Genomic DNA, 21,255 nt, shown 5'->3' with positions numbered 1-21,255 from the left:
TTTTTTTGTATGCATGATTTTAAAAAGGCAAACAAATGAGGGCACAACAGAATGAATTTGACACAAGTTGTTGGCATTGAGCACAAAACATTAGCCCTATATCCGCTTTCAGTTTCACACCTCTGTCATCTTCCCAACTGATCCAACTCAGTGTGCTCCGAAACATCTACCCCGTGAGCAGCTACTAAGGTGCTGGCATTTTGGTCAAGCTTGCTCAGTTCTTGTTACAGCTACATAGAGTTAAGTCAAACAGTACATATCAGGACTCACACATGTAGACACTGAAAATTTGTCACACACACACACACACACACACACACACGCCTCGCCATGCAAACCCACGCATTCAACCAGCACACAATCCAACTTTTCCCCATTCCCTGCTCAGGTGTACGAGACGGTGGTGCGCTACGAGCGGTTCTTCAACCAGGAACCCCAGCACATCCCGGGCATCCTGGTGGCCTTCCTGGACAACCGGGGTCTGAGGCACCCCCACCCGACGGTGCGCAGCCGCTCGGCGTACCTCTTCACCCGCTTCATCAAATCCCTGAAGCACCACATGCGCCCCTTCACTGAGGAGATTCTCACCAGGATTCAGGATCTTCTGATCATCGTTATGCCGGTAAGCATTCCTTTCGGGCCTTTCGTAAGTCGTCATGGAAACAGAATGAGGGAAAAGGCTGTTATAAAAAGAAAATACTGAAGATGAAGTCAAAAGAGCAAAGGAATCCCAGCAAATTTGAAAAATGTCTAATAGGTCATATGCAAGTCATCTACACTTAGCTTTTGACATGTATTATCATCAGGTCCTAATTTTGATTTACTGCTGCGTTGATTGCAGAAGACTTTTTGTATGTGTATGTTGTGCTCACAGAATGACACTGATTTCACTTTTATCCAAAACAAATATTTTCCGTACAACGCGGCTCAAAACATTGTAAGAACAGTTTAAAGGGTATTGCATTTTTTTTTTCTCATCTGCTTAACGAGTACAGTAAGATTTTATCAGTGAATTTCCAAATGAGTTTAGATTTTGTTCATACTGTTCTCTGAGAATGATGTTGGAATCATATCTCATCAAGTGGGTTCACACTGTCTAAAAGATACGGTAGTCTTGAATCTTCTTGCTTCCTGGTGAGACACCTCTAGTTCTGCTACGTGTTTGTGAGATGACTGACCAGTGTTTGATTGGTTGCGGCTCTCATCATTTTCACGTGAGATTTACTTGATCAATTCTTCTGTGGATTGAATTTCACAAAAGAGTTTTCTGCCTCTCTATCCAAACTTCCACTCAAAGATGATAATTTATGTCGTATGGCTGGTTCTGTTTCTCTTGCAAAATCAAAAACAAAAAATTACTTGCAGGTGATATTGTGTGAAAGAAAATTTCTCATTGTCTCCTTCAAATGCTGTTTGCTCTCATGACCGCATCATTACGAGTTTGATGTTGTGATATATTTCCCATCATTTGTAGCTGCAGTATATTTCTCTTTACTGGAGATTCCCAACACTACCCTGCATGCACACATATTTCACAAATAAGACATACTCTTCCTTGCATGATAACTGTAAAAAAAAAAAAAAAAAAATGCATTTACGTTTTTGTGCTTATCTTATCATTATCTGTGATGTTCAGGGTGGATCCAGTTTACAGGCTTTTACTAAACTCGGCACATGAAAAAAACTCAGACTTCTTTGCAAACATGAAATTGACTGTCGCAATGAATTCAGTGTGCTGCCCTCTAGGTGAGGGCTCATGGTAACAGTTTTCTGCAGTCATATTGATAAGAGCTAAATGGACTGGTGGCCTACAGTGCCCCGAGGGTTCACTTTGTATGTTACCACGGACATGTCGAGAGGTGTCTTCAAAGTTTTCAGAAATTGAATCATACATGTAAGAGCTTCTCTTGTAATGCTTCAAATTCTTTTGATTGTCATGGAAATTGTCAGCGGATCTTGGTAGGGGATTTAGATTATGCTCGGGTTACATCATATAGAATTTGATGGATTTGATTGCAATAAGTCAGCTAGGTTAGTTCTCTATTAGTGCTGCCTTGCCCACTGGCAGCTCTTTGTAGTGTGCTGTTGGTATTTTAAAGAAATGGTCCTGAGTGAGTTAATATAGATGAGGCTTTTCATTTGCTGCTAGTTATTGATGGGCCAGCAATAGAAGGGTAGGCACTTTTAGACAACAAAAATATGCCATATCTGACTCATCTGAGGCTAATTTGATTCCAGACCAGCTGGCATTTCTGTAACTTATAGTCTCATTTAAACTGTAAAATGAGACAACCATTTTTTTTTTTCAAACATTGTATGTATTACTGCACTATGAGTGTCCCCGTATTAATCCATAAATTAATCCATACTTCTCCTATGAACATCACCTTGCTGAGAGTAAATTGGTGATATAGATAAAGATTAAGACATCAGAATACTAGAATGCAATGGTCTAATTTCAGCTGAAAAATTAAAATTAAAGAGGTGTATCCATGCATCCTTTTCAACATATAAGCAGCATCCTCCTGGGTTGTTGAATTGAGTTTGGATTTATTTTATGGCAACAGCCATGGGACCCATTGCTTTAGGTCTCCTCCATAGGACAGGGCACTAAGGATAAAGTGCGTTGCCCAGGGGCATTTTCCCTCTTGCCAGTGAACTTGAACTCGGGATATCTGTAATGGAAGTCCTTGTTCATAACCACTGACTCTTACCATGTCAAACTGGATTGTCCTGGAATTGTTACCGAATGCACGGTGTAGTTCAGACTTTGTGAAAGTTTGGAGGATGTGTGTAACGGCCTTAGCCTTTGCGCAACCAGTGCCACACCACTGCTTCCGACTGAAAACTATTTTGTAAGAGCGTCCAATTGTGCAATTTCCTTGGTTTAGGGTAGTGAATATTCACTTTTATGACCCGCTGTACTCTAGAATGATACGATCTCTCATTGATTGTGAACTTACTTCTGGAGTATTGAATTGAGTGTTTTAATAAACCAATGTTTAAAATGCAGGTGTAATGATATGATACCGTAAAAGTGGAAATTTTTGCATATTTTGTGCAATCAGAAACCAGCGCAAAATAGAAGCATGTGAATTTTTTTGCTTGACACATGTTCCAGTAGTTGATGTCTTGATTCTGTGGAATTAAAAGCACACAAAACTCATCTTATACGGCCGAGTGCAAAAAAGTAGTCACACGAAAATATCCACTTTTACAGTAACTATAGGCCCGTTCACACACAAGGGAAAAAGTGCGATTTAAAAATCGATTTTCTTATCGCGATCAAAATTTCGAAATTTTTTTTAAGTGTGGACAGAAAAATCTCACTAATTACCGCGATCCTTATCGCGATCCAACTCGCACTATTAGTGCGATTTTTCAGAATAATCGCGATTATTTTGCCAAGCGTCGTGTGTGTGAGCGCGATCGAGATTCGGAAATCGGTATTTTTAATCCCATCGTTCGTAGCGCGTGCGAAACTCTATTGGGACTGCGGCGGGGTCAGTCTTCGGTCATGCAAGATTCGCGCATGCGCAGTTTGGCCACTGATCGTTCTTTCATTGCTACGAAGTGCGATTTTTCCCTGTGTATGAACGGTCGAAAAAAAAATCAAAATTTGGATCGCGATTGAAATTTCGATTTTCGTTGTTTGTGAACGGGCCTTATGTAGTGCTTCATTTCTGAAAAAATTTGTAGTTTTCTGAAAAGATGCTTTATAGAAATTCAAATTGGTGACTTCATTCCATGTTTCCATTACAGACGTAATGATTGTCACTTTCCTTTCACTTATCATTGATCAGGAAAATGGTCACCCGCCCTCACTGACGACAGACGACCAGCTTTTCTTGTATGAAGTTGCCGGCGTCATCATCACATCCAGTGCCTTTGATTCGGACGTAAGTCACTTTCACCCCCTCCTCCTCTGTGAGAAGCCCCTCACTCCTGCCCTCACCGCTATCAGTTTTCATGCCGTCGTGTTTTGCTCAGCACTCACAAGGGTGGAGTAAAAGGTGCCACAACTTCTTTGCAAAACTGACAAAAGTGTGTAGTGCGTAAAGTTTCCTTTTAATGGATATGAGCTATGCAGATATGAAAGTCAAGTGAAAGACAGACCATTCATAGGATCACATGACAACTAAAGTGACATCAAGTTATACAAATTTTACGGGGACAGCCCTACTTCACTATTTTCTCTTTTTTTGTCATTTAGTAGTAAAGAAAACAGAAAAGGTCAAAAAGAAAGAAAAAAGTGGCAACAATTATTTTCAGGGTGTTCTTTGATGATATCATCTTATGTACAGACTACTTTTTATGGCCTAAGGACATCATTGCAACACGTACCATCTGTTTCCAAAGAAAGTACAGTTTGTAAAAGCATGGTTTTTACAGAAAAAAAAAGAGAGAATAGAGCTCATATCAAACTTCAACTGTCTGTAGTTACATGAACTTTTGATAAGATCAGTGTGTTTAGAGGACATGACAGAACTGCTCTAATGGAATGTAGATTGTCAGGGTAATAACTTTTTTTTTTTTTTTTTTTCACAGAAGCAGTTAGTTGTGGAATAGAAATAATGACAAAAAGCACCGGGGGCATTACATTCTTTGGGATATCTTTTCAGTCAGGCTTTTGTGACGTCAGTGGAACACCGGAATTGAAGTCAAACATTATTCAAAGTACATGCTGGCTAATCGGCTCAGATGTGGCTCCTTGCCTGCAGTTGAATTGAGCAAAAAGGTCTTCCAAGGTTCAGTCATGAATTGGATTTTGTGACTATTCAAAAGAAGATTCTAGCATGATTTTTTTTTTTTCTAATGACAAAAGATAAGCATTTGAAATTTGATTGAAACGCTCACCCACCCTCTCATTTCTCGTTAGATATTTAGCATCTTTCTGCCAGAATTGAATCCTTGACTCTTTCAGCAGCTTGCCAAATTATTTTTCCATGCTTGTTTTCTTTTTCAAGGATATTGCCGTAGGGTACAGCTCTGTATTCCTTCCTGACACTTTTTATTGAACAGCAGTTCTTCAAAACTTGGAACGGGTTCGGGTTTACCCAAGCATTAAGGGATTATCTTATCAAACACACTTGTCGGGAGATATCCGCTAAATTGCACAATTCTTTCCACAGCTGAGTTAATTTTGCATAAGATTGGTTTCAACACAACAGGGCCAAGAGGAACATGTTGCAGGATGTACTTGTGGTAACAAAGTACTTCCGTAGACAATTGCTCAATAAAACCAGTGTGGAAGATTAGTGGTGGAATATTCCCCGCAATAATCTGGAAGAATCTAAAGCATATTAGGTCATAGGCAAATTTTAATGTTAGTTTTTACCATGAATTTAGCATTTTATTCTTGATTTTGTTTTTTGTTTAATGCTTTTGTGTTTCGTAAGGGGGAGACATCTTTAATTCTCTTAAAGGCGCTATTTGACAATGTTTCCACTTTGAAATCTCTGCATGACATGGTTCTACACACTGCCAAAGTCTTTGATATTGTGTTAATATGAAATGATGCCCCCAAAAAAGTGGTTTTGAAATAAAATGCTGAATGCTTAAAAAATAATATTTATAAAAAATATTTGAGTGACCAGATGAGTGAGTGACCAGGTCAATAATGCCTGTAGATGGTGTTCAAAAACTTTCAGCAAACAGTTTATTAGCATTGTTATACTTGTTCATTGATCGCTGATAGTGACAGCATACACATGTATTTCTTTAAAGAACAACAACAAAATTGTATATTGGAATGGGTTTTTTTTTTTAGCACTTGAACTTCATTATACTCTTCAGTTGGCAAAGTTTGACAATTGTCAAGTGCTCTTTTCATTATGCGAGAAAAGTGAAAATATGTTGAATTTTCTCTATATTTTCTTTATATTGTGCTACACATGTGACATCATAAGCTGGAGTCATCTTCTCATCTTGCGATAGCAGCACTGAAACTTTAAAAGATAGAAACTTTTGAATGGATTGTCCATTTTTCCTCAGACTTTCAGTGATGTGTTCAATGAATATTGCTGCGTGCTCTCGATTCACATGTATGTGAAGGTGGACTTGTCCCTTAATATCTCTAGTTTGCCCGACCAGTGAAAGATGTAGTATGTGTGACATTTCGTTCACAGAAGAAGCAGCTGCTGATGAGAAACGTGTTGGCGCCAATCATCGACAAGTTCAACACACTCTACCCAAAGCTGTGCACAGAGACGGACGAGCAGCGACAGGTCGTATTGAGTGAGATCATTGCACACGCCATAGCGTGCACAAGGTAACCCTCATATAGCATGTTGCTGGATGATTGGAATTTTTATGGGATCATGTCATCTCGTCTAACTTTGTCTCAAAAAAGATATCTGAGAATGTGAAGGAGCTGGTGTGAATAGATGTTAGTACACACAAGTACAGTCCAACCTCTCCTATCAGACCTCCCTTTGTCTGGATCACTCTGTTATCCGGATGCGATTTTGGTCCTTTTTTTGTCCCCGCCGAACGAGTTCGAGCAGGGGACAATGAAACGGGCTCCGTACGTGTGTGTGTCCGTCCGTCCGTCCGTCCGTCCGTCTGTGCGTCCGTGTGTGATCAAAATGTTCAATTTGCTACTTCTCTGTCATTTATGAGCCAATTTTGATTCTGTTTGCTTTATATGATAGCACTACATGGGAGCTTTGAAACTTCTACACAGAATTTCAGTTGTGACCTTTGACCTTGACCTTTGACCTATATTGTACATTTTGCTTCAAAATGCTACTCCTTCGCCATTTCTAACCCGATTTCGATTCCGTTTGCTTTATGTGATGGCACTAGGTGAGGGCTTCAAAACTTCTACACAGAATTTTGACCTTTGACTTCTTTGACCTTTGAGCTTGATTTTTTACCTATATTGTACATTGGCTACAAAATGCTACTCCTTCGCCATTTCTAACCTGATTTCAATTCCGTTTGCTTTATGTGATGGCGCTAGGTGAGGGCTTCAAAACTTCTACACAGAATTTTGACCTTTGACTTCTTTGACCTTTGACCTTGATTTTTGACCTATATTGTACATTGGCTACAAAATGCTACTCCTTCGCCATTTCTAACCCGATTTCAATTCCGTTTGCTTTATGTGATGGCAGTAGGTGAGGGCTTCAAAACTTTTACACAGAATTTTGACCTTTGACTTCTTTGACCTTTGACCTTGATTTTTGACCTATATTGTACATTTTGCTACAAAATGCTACTCCTTCGCCATTTCTAACCCGATTTCGATTCCGTTTACTTTATGTGATGGCACTAGGTGAGGGCTTCAAAACTTTTACACAGAATTTTGACCTTTAACTTCTTTAACCTTTGACCTTGATTTTTGACCTGTATTGTACATTTTGCTACAAAATGCTACTCCTTCGCCGTTTCTAACCCAATTTCGATTCCGTTTGCTTTATGTGATGGCACTAGGTGAGGGCTTCAAAACTCCTACACAGAATTTTGACCTTTGACTTTTTTGACCTTTGACCTTGATTTGTGACCTGTATTGTACATTTTGCTACAAAATGCTACTCCTTCGCCTTTTGTAACCCGATTACGATTTTTCGTTTGCTTTATGTGATGGCACTAGGTGAGGGCTTCTACACAGAATTTTGACCTTTGACTTCTTTGACCTTTGACCTTGATTTTTGACCTGTATTGTACATTGGCTACAAAATGCTACTTCCGGCGGGGACATATATTACGCACCGCGTAATTTCTACTTTTCCTTGTTTTACAATGTATAATTACGGGGGAAGGGGATTTCAAACTCAATCAAAGTTCCTGCACAAACTAACATGAATTACATACAATTTGTATTATTCTCAACATACAACTCGTAATTAACATACATTCTCATCTAATTGTCATCTAAATAACATGCATTCAGACATTCACTATCCCGGTCATTGTAAAAACGTAAAAAACTTCATTAAATCGGGGCATGGTATAGGCGACCGTTCTATGGTAGCTGCGTGTATTAAACATTGAATCTCCCATATCCAGCCAAATCCCTTATCCGGATGAGCACCGGTCCTGACATGTCTAGATAGGAGAGGTCGGATTGTAACACCAATATTTACATGTCCTGATAGGAGAGGTTGGACTGCACCAGTAACCTTCCATTACATTCCATCACACATAAATCATGGTATACTATGCGACATGTGTTATTTACCTTGACATGTAAGATACCCATATTGCATTTTATGAATGCATATTCTTGTGTGCATTTTGTGTGTGTCTATATTTTCTGCATTCTTTCTGTAACTTCTGCTGTAAATTTTTGTGGGTTTTTTTTAATGACTGAGTCAAGTACAGTATGTAGTGATCAACAAAATCAATAAACGTCTTGAGAAACACCACGTAGCCCCACATAGTCTAGAAGATGAATAATGTAATTAAAGTAATTGCCTTCAAACATCCATCCTTATCTATTATCATTCTGCAAACATAAAAAAGACAAAGAGAATTCTTCCAAGAATTTGTAGTGTGATTCATGGGATGTGGGTTGAAACTCCATGAAGCAAGCAAAGTTCCAGTGGGGTTAATTGGACTTTGCGTATATTTATCATTAAACCTCAACTGGATAAACATCCCGTAGTTATGGAGCTCACATCACAAAAACCTTGGGAATTCTGCGTAGACCTTAATAAGTTGACAAAGAAACTGAAGTCTGTAGTTTCAGTTCCTGGATCGCAAGTTCTTGGACTTTGACAGATGAGAAGTGATATTTAGAATTGGCGTGAGGATCATGCATAACTTAGAGACTATCTGGAATCCAAAATTTTAGGCTGTGCCATTTCTATGCCTCCACTTAAAGGTAGGGGATACCTTTTACAGAACTCCCAAAATGCAGCAAAACATTAGATATGAACCTCAGGGGACTTGTTTAGGTCACTACTTAGAAATTTGGAAGTCAACAGTTATCTACAATTTGAATAATGCACAAAACTCAACTACTCAGTAGTTCTGTGTGTCAGCCACACTTAAGCCTTTTTGTTGCAGTCTTCTGTATTTTTCTATCTATAAACACAAATCTAAAAGTATAAGAGCTGATGTAATAACATATAGAGTGTGTGGCAAGTATGTATATAGAAATGTTTGTAAGTTTTGATGAACTTTCTTCACAAAATATACATGATGGACACACATGCAGTGCATGGGTCTGCAAAGGTAGCCTAGTAATGTACTGGAATTTGCGGTGAGCCCCGAAAAAAATTCAATTCAAAATCTAACGGTCAATAAAAATGTACTAAATGTTACCTTCCACTTTCAATACTTTATGGGAGTTTCTAAAATGATACTCTCTTCAACATACCACTGTGTTTATACAACTCTTCATTTAAGGCATGCAAATGGGATTCCCTACCTTTAAGGACACTAGTAGTATCATGTTTCAAGTTATCCGCCTGTCAGTCTGTCTGTCCATCCCATATCCTGTTGGGTTCTCAAACTTGAGCTAAAATGTAATGTTTCTGGCCGTGAATTCCACAAGGAACATCTGTCCAATCATATGGTTATTTGATGTGACGGATAAATGGACAATACAGTCCGACCTCAGTTGTCCTGCCATCAACTTTTGCGGATATCTTGGTTGTCAGGACATTGGCTGGCACATGATTAAATTGTCTTTTTATTCTCATGACTTTTCAGTGCTAAACTTTTCTAAAAAATCAATTACAAATTGGTCATTCTCATACAAATACTTTGCAATAAGAAATTCACAACATGAGTGTTAATCAATTTGATATGATGTGTTGTATATAGAAACCCAAATTCTGGTGCAAGAAAGAAAAGTGTGCAGTTTGGCTGATGGTGTGATGAAGGAGAGAGATAAGGGAGATGAGAGAGAGCTGGAATACCTCCTAGGCTTGATAATCCTTGCTTGTCAGCAAGCTCAAAAGAAAAAGGAGAGAAACATGAGAAGGATATTCCCACTTACATGTAATTTTATTTCCACATCATTTGTATTAAGAAGTGTGCAATTTCCCCAACAAAAATTATAATTGGATTTCTCATTTACAACTTTGAAAATGATTAAACAATCTTAATGCTATTTCAGGGTATGAAACTATAACTTCTTTCCTACATTTTGCAGAAAACCCCATTCAATTTGGGTAAGTGGTCACAGAGATATGTGGATCATTGTAAAGCATGTCATGGGTCCGTTTCTTCCAAGTTTAGCATTTGGATGCTCTGGGCATCCATACAGAATGAACTAAACTTGGAGGGAAGGGATTCTTGACATACTAAACAAGGATCTCCATTTCTGTGTAACCACTGAAACAAATTGGATGGGTTTTTCCTGTAAGATGTGTTTTAAGTTATAGTTTCATACCTTGAAATTTCATGTTGATTGATTCACTATTCTTAACCCTAATCAGGCTGGGCTTTTTTTGGCTATGCTATATCTATATCTGGGGGGGGGGGGGGGGGGGGGGGGGGGATTCCGCCCCCCTTCAGATCTCGCCTATGGAACGCGTGATCGTGCCGAAAATCGCCACACGCGACGCCCGCGACGTATGCTATCAAAATGTATGGTTGCTTTCTCCGAAAAATGTTTCTTATATGTTATATTAATTAATTATTGTAATTTATGCATAAAATCAGTTTGGGGCTCTAAATCACTTATTAATGCTCTAATTAAGCTAATTTCTTTTTAAAAATGTTTCTTGTATCATTCTCCTGAGACATAGGATAAAAAAAAATCTGTATCAAAATTAATTTTGTATGTATTTGATTGTTTGTTGAATTTCTTATATATTTCCTTGTTTTTCGACCTTTTGTTTTTGTTTGTTTTTTGGCCAGAATTTGTCACAGACATTTTTCAAAGCTTTATTATGCTAAAATAAATTAATTTCGTCCATTCTAAGTCAAGATATGAATTTTTATGTGAATTAATTGAAAAAACACAATTTGCATTGGATTTGTACACAAAATCACGTTTTGGAGCAATTTTGGGGTTGACAAATTTTTTTCGAACGGGCGTCACGTCAAAACGGTACGCGCGGGCGCAACAATTTTGGTCTCAAAAGTTGCGCGATACTTGAAAGAAAAAAGTCATGAAATATCGCAGCAGGAGCTTATCGCGCTGCGAAGATATTGCGCGAAACGTCGAGGGGGGGCGGATTCCGCCCCCCCCCCCCAGCCTGATTAGGGTTAAAGTTATCGTAGCAGAAAGTCTCATTGTATTTTTTCTTGTTCTGGTGGGGGTGGGGGGGGGGGGGGGAACATGTGGTATACCCCACCACTACTTGGTAGAAAGTGACATACTTGAGCATATCTCACTGTTAATACTCTAGTATGTATCCAGCCATACCATTTACATGTATTTTGATGGCCATTGGCCTTGACATGTCTTGATGGCTGAGGTTGGACTGTTTCTTTGTGTGAAGAGGGTTAAATTTCAACCCTCCATCAGCAGACAAGATTTATGAACTTCATCAAAATGTATATGAAGGCCTTGAGCAGATATGCAGATACACCTGTATAGTGAAAAGCTGGTTACCCCACTCAACTGTGCACAGCAGGCAAATTGCTTTATTTTGTCTTTGTTTTGTATTGAGAAGCTGATTTGTCAGATATTACTTCACTTGATTCGTTGAAGATAATTTGTCCTTGAAGTTGTGTGGCGCTGTTAATTCGTAACCAGCATAAAAGTCTATCTTGCGGTGCTAGACACAATCATGCCTTTACAATGTATGGACATTGCCTGGATCATGTGAAGGTAACAGTAGCCTCTAAAACAGCACATGGTCAAATGTGGGTCATACCAGGGAGGTGGGAGACCCCTTGTGCATATCTTCATGACAAGCTACAGTATGTGAGGTATGGCAAGCACTCTTGTCAGCACCTTTAAAGTTAATCGCCTCGTAGGCGGTGCCTGCATATGGCATCATGACCAGTTTAGTAGACACACCAAGTACTCAACTGCATCAGCGCATTCCATCATGTGATACTTCGTCAGTGCCTAGTTTCTGGCTTTTGATGATGTAGGTGTCATGATTGAGAGCCCTGCTCTGTGGGAAAAAAAAAAAAAAACTGAAACAAAACACAAACCTGAAGCACACAAAACCATGCACACATTTCTGAAGTTTTGCTATACACTTGCAACCTCTTATAGAAGTTGTGTACCTATTTCAGGCACAGTGAAATAATACACCACCCAGGGACCACAGTGAAAGTGTGTCTTTAATGACATGTTCGAAGTGTTATCGTGTCATTTTGAAATGTATTATTTCACTCTTGCAATGTGCCAAATAAAGTAACATGACTTATTGAGCTAGAATATTCTTTCTATGAATGGTGGATACTATTTCATATGACTGTAAGGTACTTTTATTCACTTGTGGCTTGAACACCGCGTATTTGAAAATCATTATAGTAATATTGGTATATATGATATCCTTCCTTCCACAGATATGACATTGATGATTTACTGCATGAATGTAACACATTGAATTTAAGTCAGCTGATTGATCTTTCCTATTGGCGTATTGTTCATTTCATTTGATGATGTCACAATGCAAAAAAGAAAGGGGTTGGGGGTAGGCTGTCTCTAGGGTTTGCACAACACTCTTGCCAGTTACATCAACAGTTATTGCAACAGGACCCCATATTTATTGCAACAGGACCCTGTATTTATTGATGTATGTATTCTAAGTGAACGATATCAATATCATATGGTTATAAATAGACATGACAGAGAGCCTATGAAATATACCTCTGAAGATATTTCAAGGCTGTAGTATCATTGACCTTCAGCATGTGATATGTGGCACACTTGGATTCTATACAAAAAGAAAAATGAAAATAAAAGTGTTAGTATAGTCAGGTGAGACTGTTATACATTGTATATCAACTGCTGATAATGGTCGATTGCTTCACATCTGGTTTCTGATATGTATGTAAATAGGCGTGAGAACTTTGCCTATTGTAAATTTGTAAGTATTGAGTAACTATAGACACAGTTTGTTTCACTTGGGTTTATTGTAATATGATATCGCAACTCGAGGCCTGCCTTGTGTGTGCCCTTGTGGTATTCGTTGTTGTTGTTACTGGGCCTTTGTTTTCCTCAGGGTCACCATTATTCATTGTTTTAATGCCACAATATCATACCTGGCGTACATTATGCATTGTTTGATAAACTTGTGGCCAGTCACAATGGTCAATTGTTAGCAAGGAACAAAGAGCTTTTATTGTAAATTCTTGTGGGTGTGTGTGTGTGTGTGTGTGTGTGTGTTACACTCATTGAATAAGATGGCAAGTTTGATATTCATTGTAGAAGACCTTATGAGACAAATAGATATTTGTATATAATGCCTGTATTTGCACGCCTTTATTTGAAAGCAATGTAAAGAGCACAAGAGTAATTTGAAGGGTCTTTTTTAAAGCCCGTATTTACTTTTATTTTTCATGTTGGCTTTGTTTTTATTCATTTATTTATTTATTTATTTTGGAATGCTCCATGCCCAAAAGTGATGTAATTCTAAAGTAGCATGAAAATTTAGTTAAATGCTATCTATTAATTTTTGAAAGAAATATCCTTTTATCATTTCTTTTCCCAATACTGAAGTACATGTACACATATGTGCAGCATTCATTTTTCTTGACCTTCTGTACTCATATTAAGCGCTATATAAATGTTATTCATTATCATTTTCATCATTATATGCAGGAAAGCAGTTAAAAAAAAAAAAAAAAACCTTTAATGTCACCTCAGTATACCAGAATGAAGTGACAGAGCAGAGAAAAAAAAAAAAGTTGCTTATTATACAAAATACAGTATCTCATGATCCAGGAGTGCACTTTTGGAAGATACCCCTGTGAAACGGGTCTAGGGCAATTACTCCCTGGGCAACTACCCCGGACCCTTCCCCTGGCCCTTAATCCTAAAATCCTAATCCTGAACCTAATCCTAACCCTAACCCAACTCTCAACCCTAAACCTATACCTAACCCTAATCTTTGCTCTAATTTTACAACTAACCATATTTGGGGGGGGGGGGGGGGGAAATTGCCCGGATACGCTGTAAAACCACCGTGCGCCCTCTGTGGTACCGATTGCTCAAAACAGAAACCAAACTCGTCTGTGGCAGAAATCCAAATCGCCTTTGGCATTGCAATGTCATTTAGAAGCACACTCGTGCATGTTAAAACATGTGAGAGTTACAATGGGATGCTCATGGCTGCGTTAATTTCACCACAAGAGTAAATCCATCACTTGGCCTTGCACAATCGTGTAAGCTTGAGTACCGTATGGTTTGACACTCATCATCCCTTTCACTGAGAAGTGTTTGGGAAACTTTTGCCATGTAAGAGGCTTGCGAAGACTTAAGTTTGAAATAGCGTTGTCATGCTTGATGAATGAATAGGCACAGGAAGTGACAGAGAAAAATTAATTACATCTCACACGCCATATGTTTTATCACTCGATGGGGTGAGCGTCACTTTGCGATGCCATCCAACCGCATGATGCATCATTTTTATGTAACACTGGCATTTGTCTTGGAGAAGTAATGTCTATTCATTGTATGATGTTGAATGGCTGTTGGGTGCTTTTTGTGCCAGTGTTTGCATAACTCTCAAGTTATGAAGTAGAATAATCCTTACATCACATACACTTTATGCAACCATGTAAATTTGCGTCATCCACACTTAGGAATTTTTTTTCAGTCCTCATTCATAGGCAATGTAATGCTCCAACACATTGATGTTCAATGATGTGTATACTACAATAAGAGATTCATGATAATCGCTTGAGACCCTGCTTAAAAAATAAAAAAGAAGAAGGAGGAACAGAAAATTGCTTGAAATAATGCAGTCAACTCCTCTTGTAACAAAGTCCACAGCACTGTCAGTTTTCTTTCATCATATCAAATTTTCAAAGCAGAACATATAAAGTATGTAAAGATATAGAGATTTTCTAAATCTGAATTTCTAATTTGATTAAAAAAAAAAAAATTATTGTAATCATATTTGTTATATGGGAGTGCACTGTATAACATTGTCTAGAAAAGAAATGACAGAATAGAATATATCATAGCTGGGGTGACAAGACCTTGTATCTTAAATTTTGGTGAAAATGACTTTTTTGGATAAATGATCAGATAATCAGTTAAGTGAGTACCTGTCCAAATCCTAACTGTCATACCCCCAAAATGAAGCCACCATGGCATGTCAAAGGAAAGGCTATCCTATTTGATGCAGTGCTTTGGCCGCCATGTTTTTTGGCTCTCATGAACATTTGACATTTTGTAGATCTATGAGGTCTTGTTGCCGCAGTGACAATACGTTTCCTCAGAATCTGCACGTAATGCATTTGAGATGTACTATTTTAAATTATCGCTTTCTCTCTCTCTCACGTCTCTCTTTATCTCATCTAGTCGTACAAGCAAGGCCTTCCACTCACAGCTGACGATCAAGCAATGCGGCTGCGAAAGTTGCTACACCGAGGCTCTGGATGTGTTCCTACGGGCGCTCGACGTTCCCCACCAGCACGGCACGGTTCACGCCGCCGTGCGGCAGTACCTGCACCGCATGGTCGTCTGCCTGGAGGAGGCGGTTCTCCCCTACGTGCCGGTTGCCGTGGAGCACCTGCTCAAGAAGTCGGAGGCGCGTGATCTTCACAAGTTCATGCCGCTCATCAACCAAATCATCTCAAAGTTTAAGGTGAGGGAAATACCCGAATGCCTTGGTGTGATGAAATTAGTTTTATTTTTTACTTCCGCTTGGGGTTATATATGTTTCATATTCTGGCTTATACAGATTGGCCATTGAAACTCATAATGACATATGAAAGAACATTATGAAGAAAGTGAAAGAGGAAGCCTAAAATCCATACATCAGTTTGATACAAAAACTTCCCATAGTTTTATTATCGCTCTCTGCAGTTTCCGTCCTTTCATTCCTTTCTTCTTCTTCTTTTTTTTTTTTAAATTGAAGGGGGGCTTCGTATAGGTTATCTGTAAGTGCTTCGTAAATGTGCAATGAATACTGAAAATTAGTTCTCAGCACCTATTTAGGTCACATTTTCACATTACCAAAAATAGGATATTTCATTGATTACTAGTACTGCCATTCCGTCATACGTTTTCCTCTTCTATATTATGTTACCTGGCAAATCGAGGGCGGGTTCCTCTTTTTCGCTTTTTGCTTTGTACGAGTGTGTGATAGTATCACTCCAAGTTTCAGTGTCTGATTTCCATAAAAGGGATTTATTTCTGGCCTGCTTCCTTCTTTCCCTAGCTTGATAAATAGAACCATGCAGAAAAAGATCAAAGTAAATATCTGCAACTCCATGAGAGACTGTGACAAAATGGAAGAGATATCAAACACACAGAACAGTGAATAAATAAAACTTGAACAATTGATTAAATTTTCCGAATAGTTAATTTCACATCTCATATATTTCTCTCACAAGCATGAGTCATGGCCACATTATAGTATTATTCATAGTCGCATTTATGAAAATTTGATGAGATGATGATAATCATATTCTCACACATCTCCCTTTCACAATAATCCATTTGTACAAATTCAATGGAAAAATTGTGAGGTGATGATGTCATCGTTGTGTCCAATTTGTTAATATGACTTAAACTGATATCACTGTTTTTTTTTTTTCAAATATATACTTTTGTCAAAATGTTGAAGTTTTCACCTTCTGTCCAAGTTGGATGATACTCTGATTGTTTGATGTATTTTGTCTGTACTCCAATTATTTGAGTCAAAGTATTGAACACATTGGAGTTTTCCTTTGATGGTTGACATGCAGTGCTACAGCTGTTCATCTGTCAAGGAAATTCAGAAGATGAATTGCAGCGTCTTTTGTTGCGCTTTCTCATGAGAAGTGTCATATTGTATGTTCTCTCGAGAAAACAGGTTTTTTATGTGATTGTGCTGTTTTTATGATAGCATTGTTTATTTGAAAGCAGGAAGCAAAGAATGAAAGATATGTCAAATGTGCTGTGATAACAGCAGATGTCCTGCTCCCTTTGCACTTTGTCTGAATTTTATGATTTTTGTTCTGTGGTGGATTTTGCAGTATAGGCTGGGGAATTAGCCATGATTTCATTGCATTTTTCTTTTTAAGATGTCTGATCATATTGAGCAGAGCTGAAATGATTTATTGCTACATTTTACAACTTATGTCTGGCTCCACTGAAGCTATCAACTGAAACTAGTTGGATTGAAAAAAGAAGCTGAATTCATTGTCAGAAAATTGCAGCTGCATCAGTGGGTTTTTTTTTTTCTATTTCCTCTTCATTTTGGCAAATTTGTGTAGATTTCTAGTTGATTGTAATAGGGTTTGGATGCACTGGAGCGGTTTCAGCTAATTGTTCTTCACTTTGGGGGATACAGTGAAATTTTGAGGTGCAGACTTCACGATTACAAAACAATCATTTCTGCCACAAAATTCCCTAGGGCTTTATATTGATGGGTTATTAACATCAAGATGTTATCAAACTTAAGTGGGGAAATATGCATTTATGCTCTGGTTATTCGAGATTATATCTAGAATTTGATGCAAGTTTCAGTCGATGCAAGTTCCCATGTCTCCTGCTTTGGGGGGGGGGGGGGGAGAAGGTGGTGATCAATTTATATGTTATTTGCAGACAAGTAGTCTAATGGGTGGACAATTAAGTTTTGGGCAGTACACTGTATACATCAAAGAGATAGGACAAAAATTATGTTGTAAGTATCTGTCAGGATGGGTGGAGAGAGGCACTGGTGCCAAATAAATAAATAGTGCTGACATGATCATATTCCTGTTACCACTCCCAGTATTTGTTTCTATGTGATCTCATACATGTAGATATAAATAAAACAATACAAGATAGATACGATAACCACCTAATATTGATACAAGTGAGTGGAATGGCCCCTCAGTGTTATGACCTGTGTAAGCACCAAGTGTTTGGTTATTGTAGAGTTCAAAAACTTTGTTGATTGATACTAAAGTTCAAAGAACTTTGATGAGTGCATATATTTAGTATATAATGAAGCAAGCAAGAAAAAGGTCACTGGGGAGCAAAATTACAGTGAAAGTGATGGAAAGCTGATGTATCTGAAGATACATCAGTTGAGGGCATTGATTACAGATGTGCAACACAAAACAACATATTTTGCATTTAAAGGACATATCAGAAAGGGTTTTTTTCCTGTGTGTGTTTTGTATTCAAAAAGTGTTGGCCTCTCTGAGCATAGTGTAGATATTGTTTGATGGAGGCCAAAATTGGGAAGATACTTTCATTTCTATGTACATTGTACACATATGTCTGTTTAAATTCATTCGTCGTGACCCACCAAATTCATTGCCAATCAGCACAATCTTTATCTGCAACAAGTTTGTTATATGTTGTCTGTACTTTGTAAATCAGAGATGCTGTCGTCACATACTATCACCCACATTAATGAAAGTGATGATAATGATAATAATGGTTCATGGTACATTTAATGATTGTGGAAAATTTGAGCGCACCTTACAGAGAGAATAAACCAGTTGACAGAGTGACCACTCATCTGTAGTAGTAGCCAACTTTTAACGTCGTCTCGAACTCCGCCACTTTTGCGCAGAAAACAATCATCCGGTTCTTGCAAGCGGTCTTCATGCCCATCGTCAGGACAATAGACAGCGTCCTCAAGCAGCCGACGGAGGAGACGGACACCCAGGCGGCCATCGACAAGCAGACGCTGCGACGATGCTACTTTCAATTCTTGCAGTGCATCGCCATGAATGACTGCCTGGAGGTCATCAGCCACCAAGGTAAGGCCAATGACCGCTTCCACCCCCTCAACCGACCACACCCCATCGCGTGTGCCAACCATTTCCTACACATATTAGAGAGCAAAACTGACTCACTTGGTGGTCATGCATACCTTCCTCTTCTGATATACCAAAGTCATGACATTGACCACATTTTAGCTAGGGTCAAAAGACCTTTAAAAAAGATATTACTTCATAAATATTTTTGTATTGATGGGTTTGTCTACTTGTCCTGTAGTGTGTGTGGGTTGTTGTTTTTTTTTTTGTGTGTGTGCATTTTGAAAGTTGTGTGAATTTGAGTTGCCATAATGTTAAATAGAACTTGTAGGTGTGATGGTACAGTTTTTAATACTTCTTCCTTAACGAAAAATTTTTGACATCAGACATTCCTCATCCAAGTTAAGTACTGTTTAAGTCCCACTCCTCAGACACCATGTACCTTGTGTAAGTGGAAACTCACAGTCGGTCGCAGTAAGGACTTAATATGGCTTCATGCCCAATTTTAGACATTTACACAAACTGATACAGGTTGTTTTTGTGTATTTTGGAATGAGGAACAAGGAAATTAGTTTGTTTCCTTCTTCCTTATTTCATGGGGGGGGGGGGGAAATGCAGTGATTGGTAGTAAATCGGGCAGGAGTATGTAGAATTAGAGTCATCAACTCAAACATGTAGTCACTCATTGACATGATTTGGCAATATTTGCATGAAAATGATAATGGTGGTAGATCTACTTGGTAAGTAGGTGATAACTTAAGTTTGAATGTAATTCTCCAATTGTAGTATTAATGTGAAAGAATGAAAGAAAGGAATCAAGCATTTATTTCCAGAAATGACAGATGAGAGAGGGCAAATTTTACTGATAATACAACTGTAGTTTCAGTTTTCCACAAGTTCAGGTAAAAACATATAAATACACAATCAATCAGTTCTAACACATACATATATACAAACCAAAAATTATTTTGGATAAATACATAATCACAGTTAAAAGTTAAAAAGTGTGTGTTCATGATTGACATAACAATTAAAATAAATGGTGGAGGAAATCAGCAGTAGGCCATTGGCCTTTCGAGGCTGATCCCATGAGCAAATATACAATATTAAAACTGTATGTCGTTATACACTGTTACATAAATCATGAGTCGCATAAAAAAGAACTGGATTTGCAATAAATAGGGACAAGAAGAAAAAAAAAAGCACATCCAAAAGGAAGGAACCATGACATACCAAAAAACAATCATAAAAAGGGTGGGACAAAAAAATGGGCAAGAATTATCATTGAATGCAATTTAAGAAATATATATATGGTTTGAGCATATTATATTCTATAAAAATTGACTAAAGACAAAAAAAAAAATTACATATCATCATAATACCGAGTATCATTGAATATAGTGTACAGCTGTATAATCGTGATTCTTCAGTGTGTACATATGCCAAGCAATATCGTGAGCCGCGCCCCGCCACTGAGGGCGCACCACTTCCAACATGATCAGAGCTCTCCATTACGATACGTGTACTGAGTACAGTGTAAAAGAATAATTGTAATACATTGTACAATGAATGTAGAAGGCTCCGATCATAATCACCACAGGCACGCGCGCGATTCCCAACCTGTACCACTCTACATCCCCCACCCGAGGCGGCCGCCCAGCGACCCCCACCCCAGCGCGCGCACCCCGCCAGCGCACCGGGGTGAAGGTCACCGAGCAGGCGCCCGAATAGAGAACACAGAACAACACATGCCGAGAATCAGCCAGTGCACTGTATAGACACAGTACAGTTCTATGAACAATACCGGTACGCATCAATCAACTGTAACTTAAACTGTCTTTTGAATGATGAAATGGTGGAGCATAATTTCAAACTGGGGTAACCGAGTTCCATATTTTTGGGCCTGTATACCTTATTGACTTTCTTGACAGGCTAAGACGGTAAAATGGTACACACAAATTATCAGAGTTTCTAGTTCTATACAAATTAACTTTGTTATTACAAATAAAATAATCTTTAAAAACATCAGGCAGTAAATCCCAAGAAAATTTGTACCTGAAGCATGCTGCCTGCAATGTATACAAATCTAAGACCTTTAAAACCTTCAATTTCTCAAACAAAGGGTTTGTTGGAGCTAAAAAGTGAGAGTTTGAGACACAACGGACTGCACGTTTCTGTAAAACAATCAATCTGTTCAAAAGATATTTAGAGCAGTTTCCCCATACAACAGTACAATATGAAAGATGTGGCAAAACCAAGGTATTATAAATATTTAACATAATTCGAAGAGGAAGCAAACTCTTCCATCTGTTTAAAATACCCACTGCTTTTGCTATTTTACCTGAAATATTTTGAACTTGATCTTTCTATGTGAGATGTTCGTCAATAATGACACCAAGAAACTTTGTTTTTTTAACGTTACTTATTTTTTGGTCATTAATGGATAAATCAAACAAAGTTGTATCTAGCTGTAATTGCTGA

The 21,255-nt window shown here is 38.3% G+C and overlaps 1 protein-coding gene across 1 annotated transcript in view; it reads left to right on the top strand.

The window, feature by feature from the left end:
• Positions 1–21,255, top strand: part of LOC140246180 (exportin-T-like) — a 99,298-nt gene that overhangs the window by 38,946 nt on the left and 39,097 nt on the right. The window contains exons 13-17 of the mRNA XM_072325619.1: positions 389–622; positions 3,804–3,899; positions 6,129–6,271; positions 15,395–15,680; positions 18,588–18,777. Of these exons, the coding sequence (XP_072181720.1) occupies positions 389–622; positions 3,804–3,899; positions 6,129–6,271; positions 15,395–15,680; positions 18,588–18,777 (949 nt within the window). The remainder of the gene's footprint in view (positions 1–388; positions 623–3,803; positions 3,900–6,128; positions 6,272–15,394; positions 15,681–18,587; positions 18,778–21,255) is intronic.

This window comes from Diadema setosum, chromosome 2, assembly GCF_964275005.1.
Source record: "Diadema setosum chromosome 2, eeDiaSeto1, whole genome shotgun sequence".
NCBI classification, from domain to species: domain Eukaryota; kingdom Metazoa; phylum Echinodermata; class Echinoidea; order Diadematoida; family Diadematidae; genus Diadema; species Diadema setosum.
This window is presented reverse-complemented; position numbering and strand designations above follow the sequence as displayed.